The 23,927-nt window shown below is 46.6% G+C and overlaps 1 protein-coding gene across 4 annotated transcripts in view; it reads left to right on the top strand.

The window, feature by feature from the left end:
• Positions 1-23,927, top strand: part of MTUS2 (microtubule associated scaffold protein 2) — a 410,974-nt gene that overhangs the window by 349,859 nt on the left and 37,188 nt on the right. For all 4 annotated transcript variants that reach the window (XM_074377989.1, XM_074377988.1, XM_074377990.1 and 1 more), the window contains one exon: positions 908-974. In XM_074377989.1, coding sequence (XP_074234090.1) covers positions 908-974 — 67 coding nt within the window. The remainder of the gene's footprint in view (positions 1-907; positions 975-23,927) is intronic.

The following is a 23,927-nucleotide window of genomic DNA, read 5'->3' on the forward strand; positions in this document are numbered from 1 at the left end:
TGACTTGGAGAGAATTTACATAACACATCTTTCCTGGTTATTATTAGTAGTAATAAAATCATAACAAATGTGAATATTTGTGGTTACTCATATCTTCAACTGCTTCTCTATTTTGTGTCATAGTTTGTATTTGATTTGAAAACAGCTAAGCAGTCATGTGCTTACAAATGGCATCCTTTGCAGTCAGTCACCAGTGTGAGTTTTCCTCTTCCTCCTCCTACTGATGCAGATATGGGACAAAAAACTTGGAAACCTTATGTTTTGATGTCGGTCTTCTTACAGAGAGAATGGTTCACGTTACGTGTTCCGTTTAGGTATTATTCATTGGGTAGCTAACCGTGCGTGTGTGGACAGAAGGGTAAGTTTAAGGGGACAAGACAGTTGGTAAAATAAGCATTTGGCCTTCAGAGAAATATAGTCTGGACATTTTAACGGTCAAAAGTCTCGTAATAGTGACGATAATTAAAAATGCACAGTAATGGGGAGTAGGAAATAGCTCAGTGGTAGAGCACATGCTTAGAACGCACTAGGTCCTGGGTTCAATCCCCAGTGCCTCCATTAAAATTTTGCTTAATGTGTAATAATATATAACAGTGGATTAAGCGTAGAACATCGACATACGAAGAATGATTGCAGGATGGTGTATACAAGAGTGCAACGCGGAGAAAAGCCCAAGCAAGAGTGGTGTGAATGTTAATGGCAGGCTTGGTGATCTGAACGGGATGCAACTGAATGAGCCAGGCTTGGCTTTGGAAGTGTTTTTTATATGCTTCTATAATGAGAAAATTATCTCCTTAAGGGCTAGACTTACAAATATTTGCTTAATATGATTCATTAATTAAACATGTGAAAATGCTCATCTAGCATAAAACTGGGGGACTCTCGGTATCCGTTTTGTTTTTTGCAGAATGAAAGTGCCCTTGTGAAAGAAAAAGAGCTGTCAATCGAACTTGCAAACATCAGGGATGAAGTTGGTAAGTCGGGCGTCAAACATGAGGACCATAAAGAATGTCTTTTCCTGCTGCCTGTGAGTGTGTAACAAAAGCGATTACGTCTCGGGTCTTAAGCCGGAGCAGACCTGCCGGACAGAGGGAGTGTCTTCCCCGGCACCGTGGTGGGGTCTTGCAGCCTTGCAGGGAGCCGTAATTTCGACGTCCCCATTGTTGTAAAGACAGCTTCTAACAGTTCAGAGCGGAGCCGACCAGGCCCGGCTCCGCTCCTCCCAGGACAGCCCCGCCATCTGTGTGAGTGGTGTGCTGTGCAGTGACCCCTCCCTCCAGGCACACCCCACCCCCGGCGGGCACAGCTCCGGGACAAGCAGCTCAGCTCGAAAGGGAACTGAGGCGCTGCCTGTAAGATGCTTCCTGCCAGCGTATACCCTGCCATGCAGTCCTCTGTGGCCTCAAACAAGGTACAGAACACGAATCTGGGGGGGTTAGAAATGCGGGGGTTCATGTCAGAGCGCCTCCTCTTTGGCTGATAGGATGGCGTAGTTCAGGCTGAACCGCAGGAGACCTTGCAAATGACAGGGCCGCCCCCAGACCCCGGGGTGTTGTTAAGTGGTGGGCTTTCGCTCTCGGCCGAAGATCAGACTGAGGATTTGCCATGTTTCAGTTCCTTGACCCCATCTCTCTCTTGAGGGTCGGTCACGCTAGCAAAGGTGAGCCAAACGTGGTCTCATCCCCTTGGCCTGCTGTTCTTTTTGCAGTGAGCGTTTCCCCTCCATCCGGTGTGGTCCTGGGAACAGCCCACCTGTGCAGGTGCGGCCTCTGCTGTGAGCAAAGGGACTTGAGCAGCCCCGCCAGCCCCAGTGGGTGGCGGTGGCATCTGTTTCCAGGCAAGCCGTGCAAATAGGCAGGAGTCTGGAGGCCAGCCTTCCCCAGGGAACATGGGCCCCAAGGATGCGCAGTGGACTGGGCAGTGATTTGCAAACACAGCTTCCCCCGTCCCTTTTTACCCCCATTTTATTCAAACCTTAAAAATTTTTATTTTGTTTCTTCATAATGAGCGTTGTGACTCTTTTGGTCATTGAGGTGGGTCAGCCATGGCCTCTTCTCCCCTCCAAGGAGGGCAGGCCCCGTGGGAAAGCCGCCAGGAAGAGCTCCCCGTCCCCAGCCTCCCCTGTGTGTGATCAGAGCCGCAGGACCGTGTACACCCAGGCTCGGGCACCCACACCTGGCTTCCCTGATGCGGAGCACCAGTGGGTGAGCCCACAGGTGGGTTTTCTGAGCGGCCTGAGGAACAGAAATGGCAGTTTGTGAGGGGGGCTCCCCCGATGCCCAGGGCCACAAGCACGAGTTTCTTGGTGACACGCCTGAGTTCTCAGGTGGTTCTGAAGCTTACTGGTTCTGGGTCTGGGCTTTGGAAGAAACAACCGAGGGCCAGGTAGGGCGAGCTGGCACACGTTTCTGTCCCTAGATCTCCTTCATAAAAAGGAAATTCGATGAAAGAAGAGGGTGGTGATGAAGCAATCTGTACAAGTGGCTCTTGTAACTATTAGGTGTGTAGCGCCTTGAATCTGAAGACAGAAGACGAAACCCTCCATTGCAGGGTGGGCTCCTCCCCAGAGAGCCGTCTGCACCGCCACCCGCCCCCGGGCAAGCTTTGGATCCGGGGGTGTTGTCCTGCCCGGCTTCGTGGGGTGTACCTGATCCAGGACCCCTCCCCTGGGTGGGGTGTCCCCAATCCGGGGCCCCTCTCCCGTGCTTTCCTGGAGCTTCTGAGTGTGGCAGGAGCATACTGGGTTTTGTGTTTAAGCCCATATTTGATTTCTGCACGATTGCTAAGGATAGAACCAGAATTCACCTGCCAGATGAAGAAGCCACGGCAGGTGGGGCGGGGGAGGGCAGGAGGCCTCGGTGGCACCAGGCCTGACCGTTAGCATCTGGGCTTCGGGCCCCAGCGGACACTTTAGCACAAGTACCGGAACCGCTGAAGAGACAGCACTTGTGCGATAAAGACTGGAGTGTGGGGACTCGCTGTTGCCTGTAAAGTCATAAATTCTAGTGTCTTGACCTGCAGGGTATTCCCTTGAAGGCAAAAGGGAACTAAGCTCACAAACCTGACTTTCCAGTGATCATACTGAGAGCTGGTCCTACCTGTCTCCGTACCGCCAGCCCCACCCTTATTTGGCCCCCTTGTCAGCTGAGTCGAGGGGGGCGCCTGGAGGAGAGGACCTCGGGGTGGCTCTGGGGGGAGATGGGATTTCTAGAGGTTGTGAATTCAGACACACGAGAAAGGAAGAAGCGGCAATAGGTCAGAATGCTTTCGGGACACTTATTACAGATCCCAGAACAGGACTGGCTTGTCCCCCATATCTCAAAATTGCTGCTTACACTTTTTCATAACCATTAAAATACTGCCCTAAATTCTACCAATATTTGCTCCGAAGTATCCATCAGTTGTCCACACCCTTGGTTTGAATAAATTCAAACAAAGATTTTTCACATCTATTCAGAATCAGCTTTCCTGGTGGTTCTCAGCCCTGGTACATATTAATCTCAGTGTAGCTGGGGTTGCCTTATAAAAAGGAAATTAAAACCCTCTCTCTCTCTCTCTCTCTCTCTCTCTCTCACACACACACACACACACACACACACACACACTCTCTCTCTCTCTCTCTCCTAAGAGAAGACACACACACTGGCTCACAGACCACACAAGGATGTAGTTGGGGACGGAGCCTTTTCGAGTCCAAGAGCAGAGTCCCTGTGGCATGGCTGAAGTTGCTGTCTTCTGGGTTACGTCGTACCTCCCGTGGAGACGAGGATGTCTGGCCATCCTCTTGAAAGCTTCTCATTCTCAGGTCACCCACCAGGGATGATGGCTCTTGCCTTGTCTTTGGAGTTGGCCTGAATTGGGTCTGTCCTTGGAAGAGCCCTCCTCAAGATGTACTGGTTGTGGGATGGAAGGGCATTCTGGATCTCCAGGAAACTAGAATCCAGCACCACATCCAGGGAAGGAGCAGCAAAGATGCTAGAAATGTATTCAATATTTTATTTTTAAGCACATCTTAGAATCCCCCATAAAATACAGTTCTTAAAATACAAGGCTTGAATTTTGGATGGACTGGCACTCTCCAAACTTGGAAATCAAACGTTGGATAATTGAAGGTTCACTCTTACATTAGTAGGTACCAAAATCGATTTATAAGATGTTCTTCCTGGAAGCAGATTATTTCCTGTCAAGACCTTATGCGTCAAGTTGTTGGCTGCCACAGGTGGATACTTATGGTCCTCTGTCCAGCAAAGCTGAGCTTTAAAACATATGAATTAGATGAACCCCACCAGGTAGAAAAACACGCAATAAGTGGCTAAGTTTAAATGGTGCCTCTGGCCGCACTCCTTCCCAGCCAGACCGGAAGCCCCGTTGAGATGTCCGTGCAGACACGAGTTGGACCAGCACTAACTCCAGTGCACAGCTCCCACCAGATTCCTTCCTCGGGGCTACTCAAAGCTGAGGCTCTCTGAATTTGGTGTGAAACTGCCTCTCATCTTGGAAGTTCTCAGTCACCCCAGCTGCTGTCCTCCTGGCCTTATTTACCTGCCACTGCCCCCAGGCCCCAGGGCTGATGGACAGAGCTGCCTTCGCTTCTGTGCGTGGCTTCTGTCACCCTCTCCTCTCTTGAACTTGTCACTGCCTCTGCCCTGGCTCCCCCCACCCCAATCCAGACCAGCCAGTTTTGATCTTTCTGCTTCAGATATAGGATGGACTTTGCGTTTTGATCTCTGCTGAACACTTTAAAAGCACTTAATGTGAAATATAGGTTTTAAAACAGAAAGGAGTGTTTAGCAAAGCAATCATTCTGGCAAAGTTTCAGCTTATTGAAACAAAGCCAAAAATACCTGAAAGTTTTCTATAGCATGAAATAAAGACAGACTAAAGAATTCTGAGAGCTTTGCTCTCAAGCTGTGCTAGGAATCTAAACTTATGACAGTAAGCCCTGAATTGTTACTTATTATGTTCAGTTACTAAATAGGATGAACTTTTCAATTTATTCTTGTGTATAACTAGCAACCTACACACGTACACATGGACCACTGTAAGTGTGTTTGTGAGATGATTTTTCCTTTCAGGGTTATACTTAAAATGTGTCTTCCAATTTATGATCATAATCCCTTATATTTACCTAGTGTTTAGTGCTTAGCAGGCTCTGTCACATGGTATGTTTTATTTATTCATTCAGACAACTCTGTGAAGTAGATGTCAATGTCTTTATTTTATAGAAGTTGAGGCTCCGGAAGATTAAGAGACTTCCCTAAGAGCATGCAGCTGGTATGGGACGGAGTCAAGCCTGAAGCCCAAGTCTAGAACTCTTCTCCATATAGATGTAACTTTCCCACAGCATCCTGAGCCCCACCACCAAAATTTAGCCCCACTAAATTTTTATAATTTTTAATTTAGTAGGTGGAAAAATCAGATAAAATAAAATAGCTTTTCCTGCCAGTTCTATGTGACTTCCACACAAAATCTTAATAGATGCTAGTACAGATCTGTCCAAATACAGATTAGACTATAATTATAGAGCAGTGTTATGTTGATTCATTCTAAGCACATCCGTTTGGATTGATTCAGGAACGGATAACAAACTCCCTAAACAATGGTAGCTTAATCGAGGGAGATTTTTATTCCTCTCTTATGTAAAAGTCACGAGGTAAGAACTTAGAGGCAGGTGTGGTTCTGTTCCACAGAGTCCACTGGGGGCCCCGCCTTCCTGCAGCGCCCTGTTCCCCCTCCCCCGAGGCCATGGTGCTTCTCTGTGGCCCAGGTCACAGGAAGGAGGAAGGAATGAACCAAGAAGCAGAGGGAGGGAAGTTTGGAGGGAAGTTTCCAGGAGCTATACTTCACCTTATGTCTCGGCCAGAACTAAGTCACAGGGCAAACCTAGTCATGAGGGGGACTCGGGAACGTGCTCTTTTTTCTTGGTGATGCCCGGATATTTTATTTCTGTGGAGGAAGTGGGGTCTCACGTGCCTGCATCGGCAGAACAGTCCTGTCACACGAGGTGAATGAGAGCAGAGGGTCTGGCAGAACGTTTGGCTGAACAGGGCGGGTGCGGTATATGCTAATTCCCTTACACTTCACATTAGACTCTTCTGTCTTCCTTCCTCTCACAGCTTTAAAAAGCTGAGTTAAAATGCAAAAACCAAGAAGATACCTCAGGAAAAAAATAACTAATCTTGGGATCCCAAACAATGCATTTTTTTCTGATTTATAAAATTATCCCTTCTAAGCACACCGATTAAAAGACAGTTTGCCAAATTAGGTAAGAAGGCAAGATGCTGCTGTGTGCTGCCTAAAAGAAATCCACTTCAAATATAAAAATATAGATATTTAAAAGTAAAAGGATAAAAGAAAGATATACTGTACTAACACCAATCAAAACAAAATGGGGGTGTCCATGTTAGTGTCACACAAAGCAAACTTCAATACTGTTACCAAGGATGAAGATGACCATCACATAACGATCAAGGACTCAGTTCACCAAAAATGCATAACAATACTAAATATCTGTGTGCCTGAAAGTAGAGCTTCAAATCATAGGAAAGGAGGAATAGACAAATCCACGATTATGGCTGGAGACTCCAGGATTTTCTCCCTACTGAGAAAACAAACAGACAGAAAATCAGTTGGGATTTAAAAGACCGAAACAGCTGTATCAACCAGCTTGACCTAACTGACGTTAATAGAACATTCCATCTACCAAGCAGAATGGACATCCTTCTCAAATGCACGTGGGGCGTTGACTGACATGGACCCCATGCTGAGCCCTAAGACAAACCTCAGCAAATGCAAAAGAACTGAAATCATACAAAACGTTTTAGACTGTAGCAGAATTAGACTGTGAATCAGTGACGTGAAGATACGTGGGACACTCCAAACACTGGGACATTAAACATGACAACCAACACGTGGGTCAAGGAGAAAACCACACGGTAGATTAGAAATTTATGTTGAATTGAATGAAAATAAAAACACAAAATCTGTGGGATATCAAATTCTCTCTGATCGAGTTGAATCTTCTCATTTAATTTTTCTCAACTACTTTGTGGTAGGTACCGTTCTAGGCTCTGTGGTGGGGAGGCAGGTAGCGTTACTTAGAAGAAGGTGTGAGCTGGTGGGTTTAGCTGCTGTCAGAAGTTTGAGCTTGACGATAGAACCTGAGATGTGTTGCCTCAGCATGCGTGGGTCCGGGATATACCTGCCCCTCCTGTAGAAAAATGATGTTCCAAGCTGGGAAGAATTCAAGCCAGTGACGTCAGCTGCCAAGATGAGATTTTATTCCAGTAAATGTAATTTCCTAAAGTCATTTTAGTTTCTATCTCAAACAGGTGCTTACCCATTCACAGTCATATCAAAACCACAGACCCCCTTAAATGTACCAGAGACTGGGTTTGGTTGCCATGGAAAACACACCATTGGGTACAGTTCCACAAAACTGCGACATTCCTTGAGACAATGATTTATTCCAGTTGGCAGCAACACATTTTTGATATTTATAAAATTCTTTGAAGTATATATATACATACACATACCTTCTAGATATTTTATATGAAGATGTCTGGTGATCCTCTAACATATTTACTCCTTTGTGTGTAAAGATAATTCCTTCTGCTATATGCTAATGTTAGTATTTTTAAATCTGTGAGTGTAATTCTTAACCTGAATTGACGGACTAAAACAGGATACCAGGGGCTGCCCGTGAACTCTCCTGAGGACAAGCAGTTTCTTGAAACTTGGAGTCAGCTGCCTCCGTAAAATTGGGACTTCATAAGTCGGATGTTTATAGTGGTGTCCGGGTTACAAAGCTCTTTCACACATTGTTCCTTTTGAGTCTGACAAGAACCCTAGGAGACAGACAGTAAGGTAGATAATACCGCCACCATCTTGCCGGTGAATAAATCATGGCGATAGAGAGCGAAAGCAAACCCCAAATCACAGAACTGTAAAGAATAACGGAGCTGGTCCTTATCTCGTTCCACCATGACCAGCGCATGCTGCCTTCGTGTTGTAAGATCTCAGTTGGTGTCTGAGGGAAGATAAGAAAAAGCAAGAGAAAGACACGATGTGCTGTATTGATTTAACCTGAAAATTGCTGAAGAGCATCTTACAAAACATAATGTTTTAAATGACAGACAGTCACATCCAAATTATGCAGATAGAATCACCTCCCACTTGTGAGTTTCCCATGCATGTGAATCCCTTCTTTTTCTTTGTATCTCCAGCCCCAGCCCAGGGCTGATCACATGGAATGTGAACCATTCATTGCTTCATTTTATGAACTCGATTGAACCCAGGAGACACACCTGTTAGTGTGAAAGACGGCTGCAACGTGGTCTCTGGCCTCGGGGGACACCCGTGTACTGGAGAGACAGAGGCAGAGCAGGTAGTTAAAACCCAGCGTCCAGAGCAAGGTGCTGAAGGTCTGGGAGCTCAGCGGAGGATTTGTAACCCACTTAGAGGTCCAGCGAAGGCTTTTAGGGGTAAAACAGCTGAGCGTAAAGGAAATGGAGAAGTCAGTGAAGAAGTGATCCTTCCATACACTTGATCAATTACAGAAACAGTGGTAATGACATCATGGACTTAATCTCTCCTTTGGGAAATGGGAAGAAGAGTGAAGAGAGGTGGGCTTTCCATGAGGTGACCCCTAAGCCAGAGGAATAGGGCAGGTGGGTCCGTCTATTGAAACTCTTTAAATTACTTGCATATAAAGCAGGACAGTGTTTGGGATGTTAGACTCCAGTGATTCTGTTTTCATAGATTTTTTTTAAACACTTGTTTTTTCTTGTCTAATGGCATTATGAAATTATTCTCATGTATTCAAGCAACCACATATACCACCAGGGGGAGATTCAAGTACTGCCAGTCTGTTGGCTTAATTTGACAGTTTATTAGAACAAAGTAATATGTAAGTTGCAAAGTTATATTCAGAGCACTCTTTTTGATCATAATTGCAGTTTTTCAGCCAAATGTTTCGTCTTTGGAAAGTTAATTCTGGTTAAAGAAGATGATAACTTGAGGGAGGGGTATAGCTCAGTGACAAGAGTGTGTGCTTAGCACGCACGAGGTCCGAGGTTCAATCCCCAGTACCTCCATTAAAAAAAAAAAAAAGGACCAAATGAAAAAAAAGAAGTTGATAACTAAGCTAACTCTGCATTGCAAATAACCCTATAAAGATTTACTAGGTTTGAGTAATAATGAATCTGATCATGACCTCAGGACTTCTTAACACAACTCTTTAAAAAAAAAAAAAAAAAGGTACTGATAAAGAATTTGGTCAAAATTTAGCTCATCAGAGTGATCGTTCCGATGGAGAGACCAGACTGGCAGCTAAGTGCGGGCGTTGTTCATGCACCAAGAATGGCTCTGACTTTCAAGGAGACACCTTTTAACTAAGTTTACTAGATCCTGATGTAGAAAACAAAAATACCAACTTATTAATTTTCACTTCACAATGAGAAATTATGTCTGCTTATAGGCAGAGCTACCTACAAAGCTAAAATCATAACCAGAAGACTGCTTAGTGGACCAGAATCAATCCTGTGCCCTGGATCAGAATGGCGTCTTCGCTGAGAGCGCCCCGGGCAGCCGTCTGCACAACTCTCTCTTTTCTTAGCCAGGGACCCCCGTGGGAGGAGATGGAAACCCGGTAGCATGGCCTGGGAGCTTCTGCCGACTACCCGCGCACGCCCTGCCTCCAGCCGTACCACACAGTAGCTGGTTCTGGGCTTCCCATCCCACCGTTCTCAGCTGTCAGACAAAATCTATGAGGCAGCTGTCTGTAAGCAACAGACACCACAGGTCTGTGGTCCTTGAAAAAGGGATCCCACTGAGTCCCCTGTTAGTCCCAGCTTTCTGCCGGGGGTCACTTACCAGACCACAGCACGGACAGGTGCTCCAGGCCGTGACCAACGTCTTGCTGGGCTGAAGAAGCAGATGCCAGAGTTCCAGGTGATGAAAGCGGCTAGAAATTGTAGGGCCGAGCACTGGGGAGAAGTAAGCTGGGCAGAGGGGGCCCCCGGGAATTTGCACAGGGGGTCCCCAGTGCTCCTAGGTGAAGCCTAGGCTGCCTATGCCCTGGGAGACCCGGCTGAGGGCAGCTGCCGCAGGCCTGAGCTGGATGGAGGCCCCAGGGTGTGCAGTGTGGGGAGATGTTGGAACTCCAGCCAGCGGGGTGCAGCCAGCTCCCTGAGCACCTCGAGCAATCAGTCAGGACCTGAGGAAGGCCGGACTCTAGGAGTAAGGGTCTCTCTAGGACAAACAGAAGTGGACCCACCTGACAAAGAATAAAACCAAGTCCGGGCAGGTCAAAGGCATCTGGTAACTGACCTGCCAGCCAAGAAAACTCAACACCTGTTAAAGGAAGACAGGGTAACACACACTCCCTATGGTGTCTCATCCACAATGTTGAATGTAGATTTTCAAAAATTAGACTCACAGAAAGCAGGACCCATAATCAGGGAAAAACATAGTCAGTAGAAATGGGTATTGAAATAAGCCAGTTAATAAAAAGTAGTCACTAGATATGCGTGTTAAAATAACCCAGTTGTTGCAACTAGCAGATAAGAAATTTTAAAAGTTATTTTAAACATGTTCAAGCACCTCTGGAAAAAGAGGAACAGACTGAGTAACCAGGTGGGGACGCACAACAGAGAAATGAAAACTACAAAAGAACCAAATGGAGATGTTCGAGCCCCAGAGTCAAATCTCTGAAATGAAAAAGTCACCGGACGGGCTTTAAAGCACGTTGGAGACCGCACAAGAAAGGGGCCAGTGCATTGAAGACAATCAGCAGATATCATCCAGTCTGGAGAACAGAGAGAAAGAAAAGATTAAAAGAAAATGAGCAGAGAGTCAGGGGCCTGTGGAACAGGCAGCCTAACAGATGCGTCATTGGACTGCCTGAAGGAGAAGAGAGACGTTGGGGGGAAATTTAGAAAAAATGATGGGCAAAGACATCTTGAATTTGGTTTTTAAAGAGCAGCCTACAGACCCAAGAAGCAGTGAACCCCAAACAGGATAAACACAAATACACAAATCGCACCTAAGATGTCGTAGTCAAACTCATGAAAACCAAAGATAGGAGGTATTGAAAGCAAACAGACAAAGACACATGTCACGTACAGAGGACAAGGATGTGACAGTTACCCTCATCAGAAACAGACAGAGGCAGTGGAATTTCATTTTCTAAGTGACTAAATGATTAAAGAAAAAAGAATTCAATATCCAGAGAAAACATCCTTTAAAAAAATGATAGAAACTTGGAGTCACAGGGAAGAATTAAGACTATCAAAGTGGTAAATGTGTGGATAAAGATAAAAGCTGACTAATTTTTAAGTGTTCAGTTCTGTGAATACCTCCACATAATCACCACCCAAGACATGACACATTTACGTCATTCCAGAAAGTTCTCCAGGCCTCTTTCCAGTCAGGCCCACCCCACTCCCCGCCTCTGAAGCAGCCGTTTTCTTATTTCCGTCGTCGTACGTGAGTATTTTGGCCTTGGATTCCATACAGATGCGATCAGACAACGTATAGTCTTTTGTGTGTGGATGCTTTCGCCCCCCCATGAGATTCATCCACGTTGCGGAGTCTATCAGTAGTTTGTATCTTTTTATTGTTTTTTTTAAATTAATATCCATTCATTTATTGAAGTATAGTCAGTTTACAATATGTCCATTTCTGGTGCGCAGCGTAATGTTTCAGTCATACGTATACATTTGTTTTCATATTCTTTTCCGTTATTGGTGACTACAAGATACTGAATATAGTTCTCTGTGCTGTACAGAAAAATCTTGTTGTTCATCTGTTTTATATTTAGTAGTTAGTATCTGCAGCTCTCGAACTCCCAATTTATCCCTTCCCATCCCCTTTCTGCCCTGTTAACCATGAGTTTACTTTACTATGTCTGTGAGTCTGTTTCTGTTTTATAAATAAGTTCATTTGTGTCTCTTTTTTAAGATTCCACATATAAGTGATATATGGTATTTTTCTTTCTCTTTCTGGCTTACTTCACTTGTGTGAAGATCTCCATGTTGCTGCAAATGGCATTATTTTATTCTTTTTTATGGTTGAGTAGTATTCTACTGTATAAATATACCTTTGTATTGTTGAGTAATGTTCCATTGGCCCGGGAATACCAAAATGAATGAGCCATTCTTCCACTAATGGACATTTGAGTTGTTTTGCTGTCACATTTTGCTGTTAAAAATAAGGCTGTTATGAATGTCCTTGCACAAGTATTTTTGTGGACAGAGATATTTTCATTTCTGTCAGTTAAACTCCTACGTGAGAAGTTACTGAGTCATAGGACAGATGCGAGCTTAACTTTAGGAGAGACTGCCTAACAGTTCTGGAAACGGCTGCACCATTTTGCACCATCCCCAGCAAGGTGCGAGGGTTCCAGTTCCTCCATGTCCTTGCCAACATTCGGTGCTGGCAGCGATTTTGCTGTCGGTTTAGCCCCCACCTGCCAGGCTCTGCAGTCAGCATTTAGGTCCAAGTTCACTTTGCTTCAGTGCGTTCTTCCCATCAGAGCTTCGATGCAAAAGCTCTGCCATCCACTTTCTCTCCCTCTCCCATCCCCAAACCCTGTTTCTTCTTCTCTAATTACTCCCAGCAGTGGTGAGTCCATGAAGCGCTTTTTCTGTCCAGTGATGGGAGCTGTGAAGGACTTGGGTAGGAGAGTGGCCAGAAGCGGCCAGACAGAGACACTGTGCCTGGGGAAAGGCTGAAAGACTGGGGCTCCGTCCTGACATTTAGTTAGCATTTACTTGGTCAGCTTAGGGGACCAACTGATTTTTTCTTATTAAAAACATGTTTACAAAAACATTCCGATACTTAATGTAATTCCATGGCCTTTCCTTCAAGTCAGCAACTGGAAAAAAAATGGCAAAAGCATTTCCTGCTTTTCTGCAGGATTATTCTCTTCTGTAAGATTTCTCTTTTCTTCAGTGATTTTCTAAATCAGGCATCTTCTTGGGGGGCATTTTAAAGGGTTTTTTAAATTCTATTTTTTATTGCAGTTTAGTTGTTTTACAGTGTTAGTTTCAGGTGTACATCAGAGTGATTCCCTTATATGCATACATACATTTTTTTTTAGATTCTTTTCCAGAAGATGTTATTACAAGAAACTGAAGATAGGGTTTATTTGCGATAGTAAGTCACTTACTCTCAGGCAGCAACTCCCAGGATACACACGGTCACACACACACACACCCTATATGCAGATGGACCAAGCAAACATCAAAATACATTCACCTGAGATCAGTTGGAATGACATTTCCCTTGCTGTTCACTTGGGAGGGAGCAGGCCAGTTTGCACTTGGCCGGGTTTGTAGGTGTGGAGAACAGATCCCTGAGTTCACCAGACTGGCAGTCAGGGCACCGCCAGCAGGCAGACACCACACCAGTTATTTTAACCAGTGATCATTTAATGCAAAGAGTTGTCAGCTAGGCCACTGAAAAGGCAAAACAAGGACCCCGAGGCACCGTGGAGGTAGCAGCCGCAGGAAGCAGCTGGGGTACTCAGGAAGCGGCTAGCGTGATTAAAACACAGACGCTTGGAGAGGCACTTGGCGGAGCTGAAGCCTGGACCTCTGACAAGGGGGCACTGGTCTCGAGCTTGGAGGAGGAGCTTCTGGGGCTGAGATCCAGACCCAAAAAGGGCAAGCTAGGAGTCTGGTGAGGGAGCTGGAAATACTGGGTTCCACACGGAGAAAACTGCACGTGCAAAGGCCCTGGGGTGGGAATGTGCTAAGGGCAGCATCCTCACTCTTCCATAGAGAGGGCCTGAGGAAACACAAAGCTCCCCCAACCCCCACCAAGCCCCAGAGTTTCTGATGCAGTAGGAAGGGATGGGGCCCAAGAATCTGCAACTCGTCCTGCTTTCCAGCACTGCTGCTGGCCTGGGGGTGACTTTGGGGACTGTAGAGACTCAGGGCCAGCTGGGAGCTCACGTCAGGACAGAGGGAACAGGCAGGCCTAGAATTCAGACAGGCAGATGGCTCCAGGCGCAGCAACGGTCAGGGCCCATCGTCAAGGATGGACACATCCGCCCTCTGCTCTGTGCTGAGCCGTCTACCTGACCCGGGTAATGAAGGCTGCGGGTCTTCTGCACACCAGGGAGGATGGCTCTGGGGCCTGAGTCCTGCACTGAGCACATTTTAGCAAGAGCCTCAGATAATTTGTATTAAAGTTGAAGAAGCACTGTCTTTGTGGGCGTGGCTCCCAGTGGGAGGTCCCTGGACCAACAGCATCTGCATCACCTGGGAACTTGTTAGAAACGCAGACATTCTGGGGGCGGGGGGGCCCAGCTGCCTGTTTCAACAGCCCTGAACACGACACAGGGTGTAGCCAGGATAATAGACAAATATTTCTGCTCATCATAAACACACTCTTGAGCTATTATAAATTGCCGAAAACTTAACTTTTCTGTTTATGCCTAAAGTTGGTAGGTAGCAACAATTCGAGGTGGTCCATTTTGTTCCTGGAAGTGGATCTGATATATTTGGAAGTCATGGCCAAGAGGCTGGGAGGAGTTAATGGGGAAATGCACACGTCTTAAAAAATTAGATTCTACTAATTTTCAAACATTAATCCTTCATTCCTATGCAAAATTAAAAGCAATAAACCCTTGGACAACAAATGAAGACTCATTATAAATCTGAGAAACCTTCAGAGAAAATGCCGCAAACCCTGTGGAGAGCACGGGATAGCCAGGCCCGGCGTGTGTCTGCCATCCTGAAGGAGGGAATGACAGTACGCAAGCCTGCCACTGTCACATGGATTAAAATGTATTCTCTAGCAGCCCCTCGGCCTCCGTCCCCACCAAGAGCCAATACGGGGGATGGGACTGGGGCACAGGAGGTCACTGCTTCCTCTGTAGAGAGCATGCTACAGGGAAGATGGGTCCAGAGTCTCAGCTTAGGCAGAAGTTCATACATCTTTGGGGAAGTCATAAAAAACTTCTTCAAAAGGGATGTTCAACCTGGAGGTGGTGTTCACTGTACAATTTATGGAACGAATATTAATGTGAGATAACATTAGAGGCTCAGCTTCTCCATGCCATTTTGCACAGGAGGAAAAAAAATTAAAAGCAATAAATGCTCACTGCAACCAAATGGACCCACTCTCTGACCTGCTCAAAGCCGGCCCCCATGGGGTGTTAGCGGAGCCCAGATTAGCCCCGGGGAAAGGGGGACGCAGGCGCTCTGCAGAACCATCTCCGCAGAAAGCTATGTCCCGATCATGGGCAGTAGTGTTATTAGTTCTCATGCAGACTGCATTTGTTTCTCTTTCCTAAACTCATCATTATAACCATCCTCTCAAATGTATTTCCTCTCCCCTCCTTTGCCCCCAGAAATCATTGTTGCATTTTTCTCCTCTCATACCAAGAAGGTTACTTCTGAGCATCGCAGTTACATTCACAGACAGGAGCCATCATTACCCATTTGCTAAAAGGCTCATCCTTTATCCTAAGAAACGCGTTAAAAATAGCACAAATTCTTTATTACTCGAATAAGCACCTGAAACTAATTGAGATTTTTGTATCTGTTTCTCCTTATATTTCTTTATCTCCATTCTTCCAAAACATAAGGCAGAATAGCAGTTGAATTATTATTTGAAGGAAGGAGCACTCCTAAGATTCAGAACACCCGCTGGGAACCCCAGCTTCCTCCAGAGAGTTCTTGCTGTGTGGCCTTGGACAAGTGACTTAACGCCTCTGAGCCTCCATTTCCTCTTCTATAAAATCAGAGCAAAACTTCTGGCTTTACCCAGCTTTGAAATGTGCTGTGAAGACTGAACAAGTTAATACTGTGTGTTAAAGAATTTCATTAAGGATGACACATAGAAATGGCCAGCATTGTTATTACTAAGAGTGTCTCCTGTTGCCCGGCAGTGAGTCATTCTACAAAAGCAAATTTTCTCTGCAGATGAAGCTTCTTTCTTTAGGGTTCTTTAGGGATCCATTTTGGAAGGAGATCATAATAAAAATGGTACAGCCTTTGCTGTTGTCTTCAAGAGATGACAGTGGACAAATATAAACTCTTTCTTTTTTAAACAGATCCAGCAAATATTGATTTGATTTATTTTTTTGAAGTATCAGTTTACAACGTGGTATTAATTTCTGGTGTACAGCACAGTGATTCAGTAATACATATATATATTCCTTTTCATATTATTTTTCATTGTAAGCTATTACAAGGTATTGAATACAGTTCCCTGCGCTGTGCAGTAGGACCTTATTGCCTTGTTGTTTATCTGTTTCATATAGAGTAGGTAGTATCTGCAAATCCCAAACTCCCAGAGGGTGTAGCTCAGTGGTAGAGCACGTGCTTAGCATGCCCAAGGTCTGGGTGCAGTCCCCAGTACCTCCACTTAAAAAAAAAAGATATTAAAAAAAAATCTCCCCTTGATAACTCTTGGTCACCATTACAACACCCACCGAATTACTGAGTCCTAGCGTGCCGGGACAGAGGGGGCTTAACGCTCACAGCGCCTCTGCTGGTCGCTCGGGCTGCCGCGACAGAATCCCGCAGACGTGGTGCTTGAACAGCAGGAGCTCATGTTTCTGGAGGCCGAAGTCCAGGTCAGGGCGCTGGCAGAGCTGGTTTCTCCTGCGGCCCTCTCTCCTGGGCCTGCAGGGGGATGTCTTCTCCCTGTGTCTTCATGTGGCCCCTGACACATCCCTGGTGGCTCTGCCTTTTCTTATAGGGACACCAATCATATTGGATCCGGGCCCCACCCTAATGGCCTCATTTTAACTTAATCACCGCTTCCAAGACCCCATCCCTCACTGCGGTTACACGCTGAGGTGCTGGGGATGGGGCGTCAGCATCTGGCTTTAGGGGGAGTACATTTCAGCCCATCACAGTGCCCAGGCTCCTCATTTTACCCTTGAGAATGTTGAGACCCAGAGAGGTTGAGTGAGCTGCCAGAACTCCCACAGCTGGTGTCAGTAGAGCCTAGGACGGAGGCTGGCCCCGAGGCCAGGGCTGCTCTTTACTGCGTCTCCTGCCCCTTCCAGGTGTCACCTGACCACTTCCGTCCTGGGCTTTCCCTCCCCCCCCCACCCCCCTTCTAATCTGTTCTCTGGAAGCTCTGACATTCCGGATCCAGTGTGCAGGAAGTTATTTAATATTACGCTGTATGGAACTTTAAGTGTAAGGGGTGGGACGTGGATGGGGCACTTAATGACACGTGTTTGGGAACCTTGAGGCTCCCATACATAGCCATCCAGTTTGGGGACCAGTTTGGTCCACAGGTAAATAAAAGGTGAGTGCACTGTAGGACATCACCTTGATAAGAAGCCTGTGTCTGTATCTGTTACGGGGCATTTGAAATACCCGGCAGCTTGAAAATGCCCTTCCTCTGACTACTGCCACGTCCCTGGTGTCCTTCAACAAACCATTCACACACCTGTGGGGAGGGAGACCCGGCTGTCAGTCTGCCCCCGCTTCACTGGGGGAGCTCTGTCCTGAGATCTCATGCATTTAAGACTTCAGTGCTTTTATAAAATTGACCACAGCATGTGCCCCATGTGAAGTGGCATATTATCATTAAAGTGTCACAAAGCTTGTCAAAAATCCAGCGGTGCTGAATTTCACATTTTTCGCACTAATTGGCAACTCCCAGAAAGGTCCTTCCTGAGTACCGTGGACCAGAGGCGAATGCCACAGTAACGTCTGTGAGCTGTGGGCCCTGATAAGTACCAGAATTCAGCTGTTAGTTCAGTAGAGATTTATGTGGTGCCTAATGTGTGCTTTTCCTCCCAGTGGGTCTCCTCCGCCAATGTTCACTTTTCCTTAAACAGCACCGCCATCTCCAGTTGCTCAGACCAATATCCTGAGTCAGCCTCGATTCCTGTCTTTCCTTCACCTCCCCGGTCCAGTCCAGGAGCACGTGCAGGTGTCTTTGCCTCCCCAGTGCATCGCACATCCATCCGGCCTCCACCAGGCTGCAGCCTTGGGCCCAGGCACTGTTGTATCTGCCTGGACCTCAGAAACGTCCTCGCCTTTGTCTGTCTATTCCCTATGCAGCCACCAGGGGGCCCCTGTGTTCTCCCTGTGTAAGACTGTCGGGGGCTTTCCAGGCCCCCGAGTGCAACCCTCGCTCCTCTCCAGGGACCACTGGCCCTGCGTCATCTGACTCTCCCTCTCTCGATTTTCGCCTCCTCCACTGTCTCCCTTATGGACCCTCCATCCCTGTTGTCTTCCTGTTCCTTAAGTGTGCCGAGTCTCCCCCCCAGGGCCTTTGCTCATGCAGTCCTTCCGTCTGGAACCCGGCTGGTGTTTTCCCAGAGCGCCCTCCGCGTCCACCGGCGCCGAGGTACCCTGCACCTGGCCCCAGCCCTCCCCTCGCACTGCCCTTACTTCACTTTTTCCCTGCAGTTATCACAGGTTTTCACTACCTAACATTTTGCTATTGGAAACATTTGTCCTTGTCTTTATTTGTCCTCCCGACAGCGTGTCTTGCTCATCACGGGACTGGGCTGTGGCACGTAGCAGGTGCTCAGTAAATTCAACTGCTGTCTGTTGCCTGCCTACCTGAGCACAGATTCAGAAGTGGCTGTGATGCAGTCCCTGCCCACTCGGGAGGGAGGGAGACAGGTCAAGGGGTGGCTGCGATTCAACACAGGGAGTGCTCGAAGGCTGGTATGCCAAAGCCTCCCCTTGCCTCTGAGCTACCGAAGGCGCACCTGAGCGGCGGCGGAGAGGGGACGCCCCGCCCTCTAGGGCCTCACCGCCCCCGCGCCGGCTCGGGGCAGCGAGCTACCCTTCCTCAGCCGCCACCGGCTGCTGGACACTTGTCTGGGGGGCGGGGAGGGCAGGGTGTGCCAGGTGGACGGCATCCAGGAAGCGCTGTACAAACGCAAGCTCTTGTTTTTACGGTGACCGCCGTTTAGTCCCCGGCGCTGGAGATGCCGCAGGGACCCGCGGAGATGCCAGGAGACCCACTGGCCCTTTCACACTCCTTACAGTCCTAGTCTGTGAACCTCACCTCCATTTCAGCCTCTCCTTTCTCTCTTCTTAACGTTTTCATCAAAAAGAAACTCCTAAGGAAAGAGGAGGAGAACAGGGCTGCACAGGGCAGTGTGGCCAGGATCCCAGGCAGCGCGTTTCACCGACTGACCCTGTGGCCTCCTGCGGTTCCCTGTGGTCTGACAAGTGCGGACGGAGCACTTGGCCGCCAGAGGGCATTTCCAGACATCATAGCGCCCCCTGGTGGGCGCTGATCTGTTACAGGACCTTTGCCATCAGGAAACACCACAAAAAACAAAAACACTTCACAAAGATGCTCATAATCTTTAGCCCCTCTAATTACACTCCTAGGAATTTATGCTGATTTATATATATATATATTAAAAATATATATATATATATATTAAAAATATATATATATCCCTAACCAAATATCCGACAATAAAGGCATATAAATTATGGTGCATCAGCATGAAAATAAAAGGTAGCCATAAAAATATTAACCAGGAAGACATGGAAAATTCCTCACAGAATGTTAAGAATTCACACCACTGCAACGCTGTGAAAGGTTTATGCCATTGAAAGTTTCATTGTCTTTCTGTAGTGAGATTATGGGTAATTTTAAAATTACGCTTGTTTCCTTGAAAGTTAGTTTATCTTTCCAGTTACTCCCCATCTCTCCAAGAAACAGCTTAATCTTTGGTCTGACTGGGCGCCCCCCTGTCAATGTGTAACGATGCTGACTGTGTCAGTTTGCCACGGCCGCCATAACGAAGTGCTGCAGGCTGGGGGCTTCAAAAGCAGGAATGTATTTCCTCACCATCCTGGAGGCCAGAAGCCCAAGGTCAAGATGCCAGCAGGGCTGTCTCTCCTGAGGTCCCTTCCCTCTGCTTACAGACGACCACCTCCTCCCTGTGTCCTCACATCTTCCCTCCACAGGTGTCTGTGTCCTGAGGACTCCAGGGATGCTGGACTGGAGCTGGCCCTGAAGGCCTCATGTAACTTCCTTACCTCTATAAATCCTGTCTCCACGCGTGCTCACGTTCTGAGGCACTGGGGGTGTGCACCTCAGCGTGTGAGCTCTGGGGACGCACAACTCAGCCCAGAACAGTGACTGTTGCTGTAGTACCACTTGTTTATATACGGTGCCGTTTCTTCATACTTAGATGACTTGTTTTGTGATTGTCGTACCTGAAGCACTTCCTGTGGTGGAAAAGGCTGTGTGGTGTCATTCCTTACGCTCCGTCATGAGCTTTAGACCCAGACACTTGTCTTCAATTCAAGTCTCGGGCTGTAATTGCCAGTCCCTGCTTCCTCTCTGGTAAACTAGTAATGAGTTGTAATTATTCAAGGGACGCTTGGGCAATTGTTTAAAGAAAATTGATCTTCCTCACTGAGTTTTCTCCCTTTCATTTGATTTATGAACTGCGTTGGGTTAGGTGTGTACTGTGTACACACACATGCTATATATATGTGTGTGTGTGTGTGTGTATATATATATATATTCATACCTACATACATATTTAGTTATTTAAAACTGTGCAATAGACTCTGAGTCTATTTTTGCTTTTCATATTCATGCTTCTGAATTAGGAATGTTATCGTGCTCTTAGCCATTCATAATTCTTTTGTTTTAGAAATTATTTTCTCAGCTTCCTAGAGACTCGAGGGATTTATTATTGTGGTGTTCGCCTCTCACGCTAGAAAGGACCAAATGTTTTCTCATGAAGAAAAAGAAAGAATGGATGAAAGCAAGACTCCAGGTGTTGTCTGATGCTACTACATTAGCCGACGTCAACCTCTGTCTGCAAAACGCCCAAATAGAAAATGTCTTTGAAGATTTACTTGAGGCAAGAGAAAGTTTATTTTTTAGGGACTCCGCTATTGGAGCCCTTTCCCGGGTGCCTCGGCTGCAGGTAACTGGTGTCTTCTGCAGCCCGGGGTCACCGGAGGAGGAGTTGCCACCTCTAGTACGCAGCGGTGACGGGGACTGGGGGGCTGGTGCTGCCTGTGAAGGTGCGGCCACTCTGCTACTTCACTGACGGCAAAGCCCAGGCCGCCACGGCTCCTCGTTCATGTGAGGCAGCAGTGCCGTCCGGGGCAGCTCTAGGGTGAAACCAGTCATCTCTGAGCCCCTGGACAGAGCGCCGGGCCCATGAGCCATCCTGCCACGAGCATAAGTAAAATTGCAGGGAGGATGGAAGAGGCCTGTCCTTTCTGACCACGGGCAACCATGGCCTTTTCAAACCCAGTCTTCTTGATCGTGGTGGTAATTTTTAAAATGTTTTTACTCATAAAACATGCAAACAAATAATAGGATATTAAATACATATCACTGCAGGTGTTCCCTGAACAGTGAGTCCTGTAACCTGGGCATACAGTCTCCAAGGGGGGAAGGACAGACAGAGAGTTAGAAATACAGGTACATTTCCATTACAAGAAGGAATTACGTATTCATGCTATGTCTGTATCTTGCCTTTTTTTTTGTTTGTTTAACAATATATTACAGATCATCCCACAAGAGCACCAAAAGATTTACCTTATTTTTCACTGGTTCCCCATCTCCCATTGTATATAGGATTTGTCCTATGTGTATATTGAATTTAATCATTTTTTTTTAACTAGCCCCCCACTATTTCCCCAATGCACATCGTGCTGTAGTAGTCATCCGCGATCAGATTTTTTTCGGTGCCCTGGTGAAATTGTTTGGTTAAAGGATATGTGTTATTTAATTTTTTTCTCCAGTGGAACCGATTTGTTAGTTTCATTTCTTTACCTGTCTGTTTTATTCCAGCTAGGCAATCTGTCTATAGTCAGTTTGTTGTTTTGGTCCCCTGGAGTTAAAGATACAGATATTAATATATGAAAAATACATTTTCCCATACAAGATAGTACTTATTAAAGAAAAATACACGATAAGCATATTTTACTATTTTCATTTGAGTTTTATATGCTTTGTCTCTAGTTAAGAAACAATAAGAATGGTTCTTAGGTTCTGTTAGGCTCCACATACATCCGTGTGTGTGCGTGTGTGTGCGTGTGTGTGTAAAACTGTGATGGTGGAGTTTTAGTTTGCCAGTGTGTATCTTCACCATTGTTACACAGAGTTTTAAAATCCAAATATGAAATTTCCTTCTACAAAAATATCTAAATTTATCCTCCCTGAGATATCATAAAAACTTTATTGAGCTATAATCGCATACCAGACAGTTCATCCATTTAAAGTGTACAATTCAGTGGTTTTGAGTGTATCTACAGTGTTGGACAACCGTCACTACAATCTGTTTTAGAACATTTTCATCACCCCGGACTCCTCCTATGTCACCCTTCTTGTGCGCCCATCCCTGCCATTTAAATCCGGAAAGATACCTGTGCCCTCCGGAGCAGCCTGTCAGTTACGCTCCCACCGTCAGTCCGAGAAATGCCGGTTTCCTCCTATGCTTTAGCATCTGAGTACTTCATCTTGACCAGCCTTAGAGATGAAAAATCATCTCTTGCATTGATCTGCGTGTTTGGAGTCATGAATGGTGCTGACCGTCTGTTCTCATGTTTCTTGGCTGGCTGTGCCTCCTCTCTGGACTGCTTCATTGACCTGTTTCAAATACAAACAAACGTGGCTGTCACTGCTTTATTTTGATCCCAAGGAATGGGTGGGCAAGATGCCTGGGGCAGAGACCACTAAGACGTTATTTCACCTGAATTAGGGAAACAAGAGCACTGTCCAGAGAACCTCCCCCCTGCCCCCCGTGCACCCAGAAACCTGCCCTGGGGCTCATTACCTAGTGGCGCCCCATTCTTGTCTGTGCAGAGGGCTCTCTGTCCTCCCCATATATAGGTGAGATGATCGCCCCTCTGCCTCAATTTTGACTTTTTCTCAAACCATCAACCTCTGTTTTTTTAATGGCCATCCCATGGTTTTTGTCCTATTCTATTAAAACCCAGCCACCCCAGAACGAACCTGTCTTTATCGCCACACCTCTTCCCTAGTCTGTGGACCCTGACAACTTTCTCACTCGCTGAAGTCCCTGGTGAAATCCCTAACACTGTCCCCAAGGTGGAGGGTTTTTGGGAGCAGCTGGAGCTGTTAAAGCTGTAGGTCAGACTCCTGGGAACAGGCGAGCCCTCGCCGCTACCTCCGGGCCTGAGCTGCTTTGGCCTTTCGTTCCTGGTAGGTCCTTTCTGTGGGGACCGTGCCCTACCCTAACCTCACTTCCAGGGACCAGAAAGCCTCATCTGCTCCTCCTGTCTCACGTATTACTGAGCGAGCAGAACCCTGTCTCCCTACCTGTGCTGGGAAGCCTGGTGCTCGCCCAGCCATCCGTCCTGACGTCTACCTCGCTGAAAAGATGTGACAATAACGTATCTATTCAAGGGTATTCCTAGTATATTTGACACCTGGCATGTGTAGCACTCCCTCCTCTACACCACAGTCATTTTCAGTACAACCTCGTGACAATCTGTCGTAAGCATTATTTTCCTGACTCCCTGCATAAACAGTTAAAAAAGAAGAAATTCCAGTGTAAAGATTATTCAAACTGATGAATATTTCAGATGAGAAGAGCATGGGGCCAGGGCTGTGATTTTCCTGCCAAACATTCATGACCTAAATCTAATAATGAGGAAAGTTCAGACAGACTGAATTGAGAAACATTCTACAAAATGACTGGCCGGTCATCTTCAAAAGTGTCCAGGTCCCAAAGTCCGGAGAAGGCTGAGGAAGGGTCCCAGGCTGAAGGAGACTCAGGAGACGGGGCAGCTAAATGCAGCTCGTGGTGCAGGACGGGATCCTTTTTCTAGTTAGAACGTCAGTGGTACAACTGGAGAAGCTCTGATGGGTCTGAACCCTGGACGACACTTTTGGGTCAGCGTTGATTCCTGATGTAGGTGATTGTATCATCATCCTGTAGGAGAATGCCCTTGTTTGTAGGGAGTATGCCCTAAGGA

The sequence above is a fragment of the Camelus bactrianus genome, chromosome 14 (genome assembly GCF_048773025.1).
Source record: "Camelus bactrianus isolate YW-2024 breed Bactrian camel chromosome 14, ASM4877302v1, whole genome shotgun sequence".
Classification (NCBI taxonomy): domain Eukaryota; kingdom Metazoa; phylum Chordata; class Mammalia; order Artiodactyla; family Camelidae; genus Camelus; species Camelus bactrianus.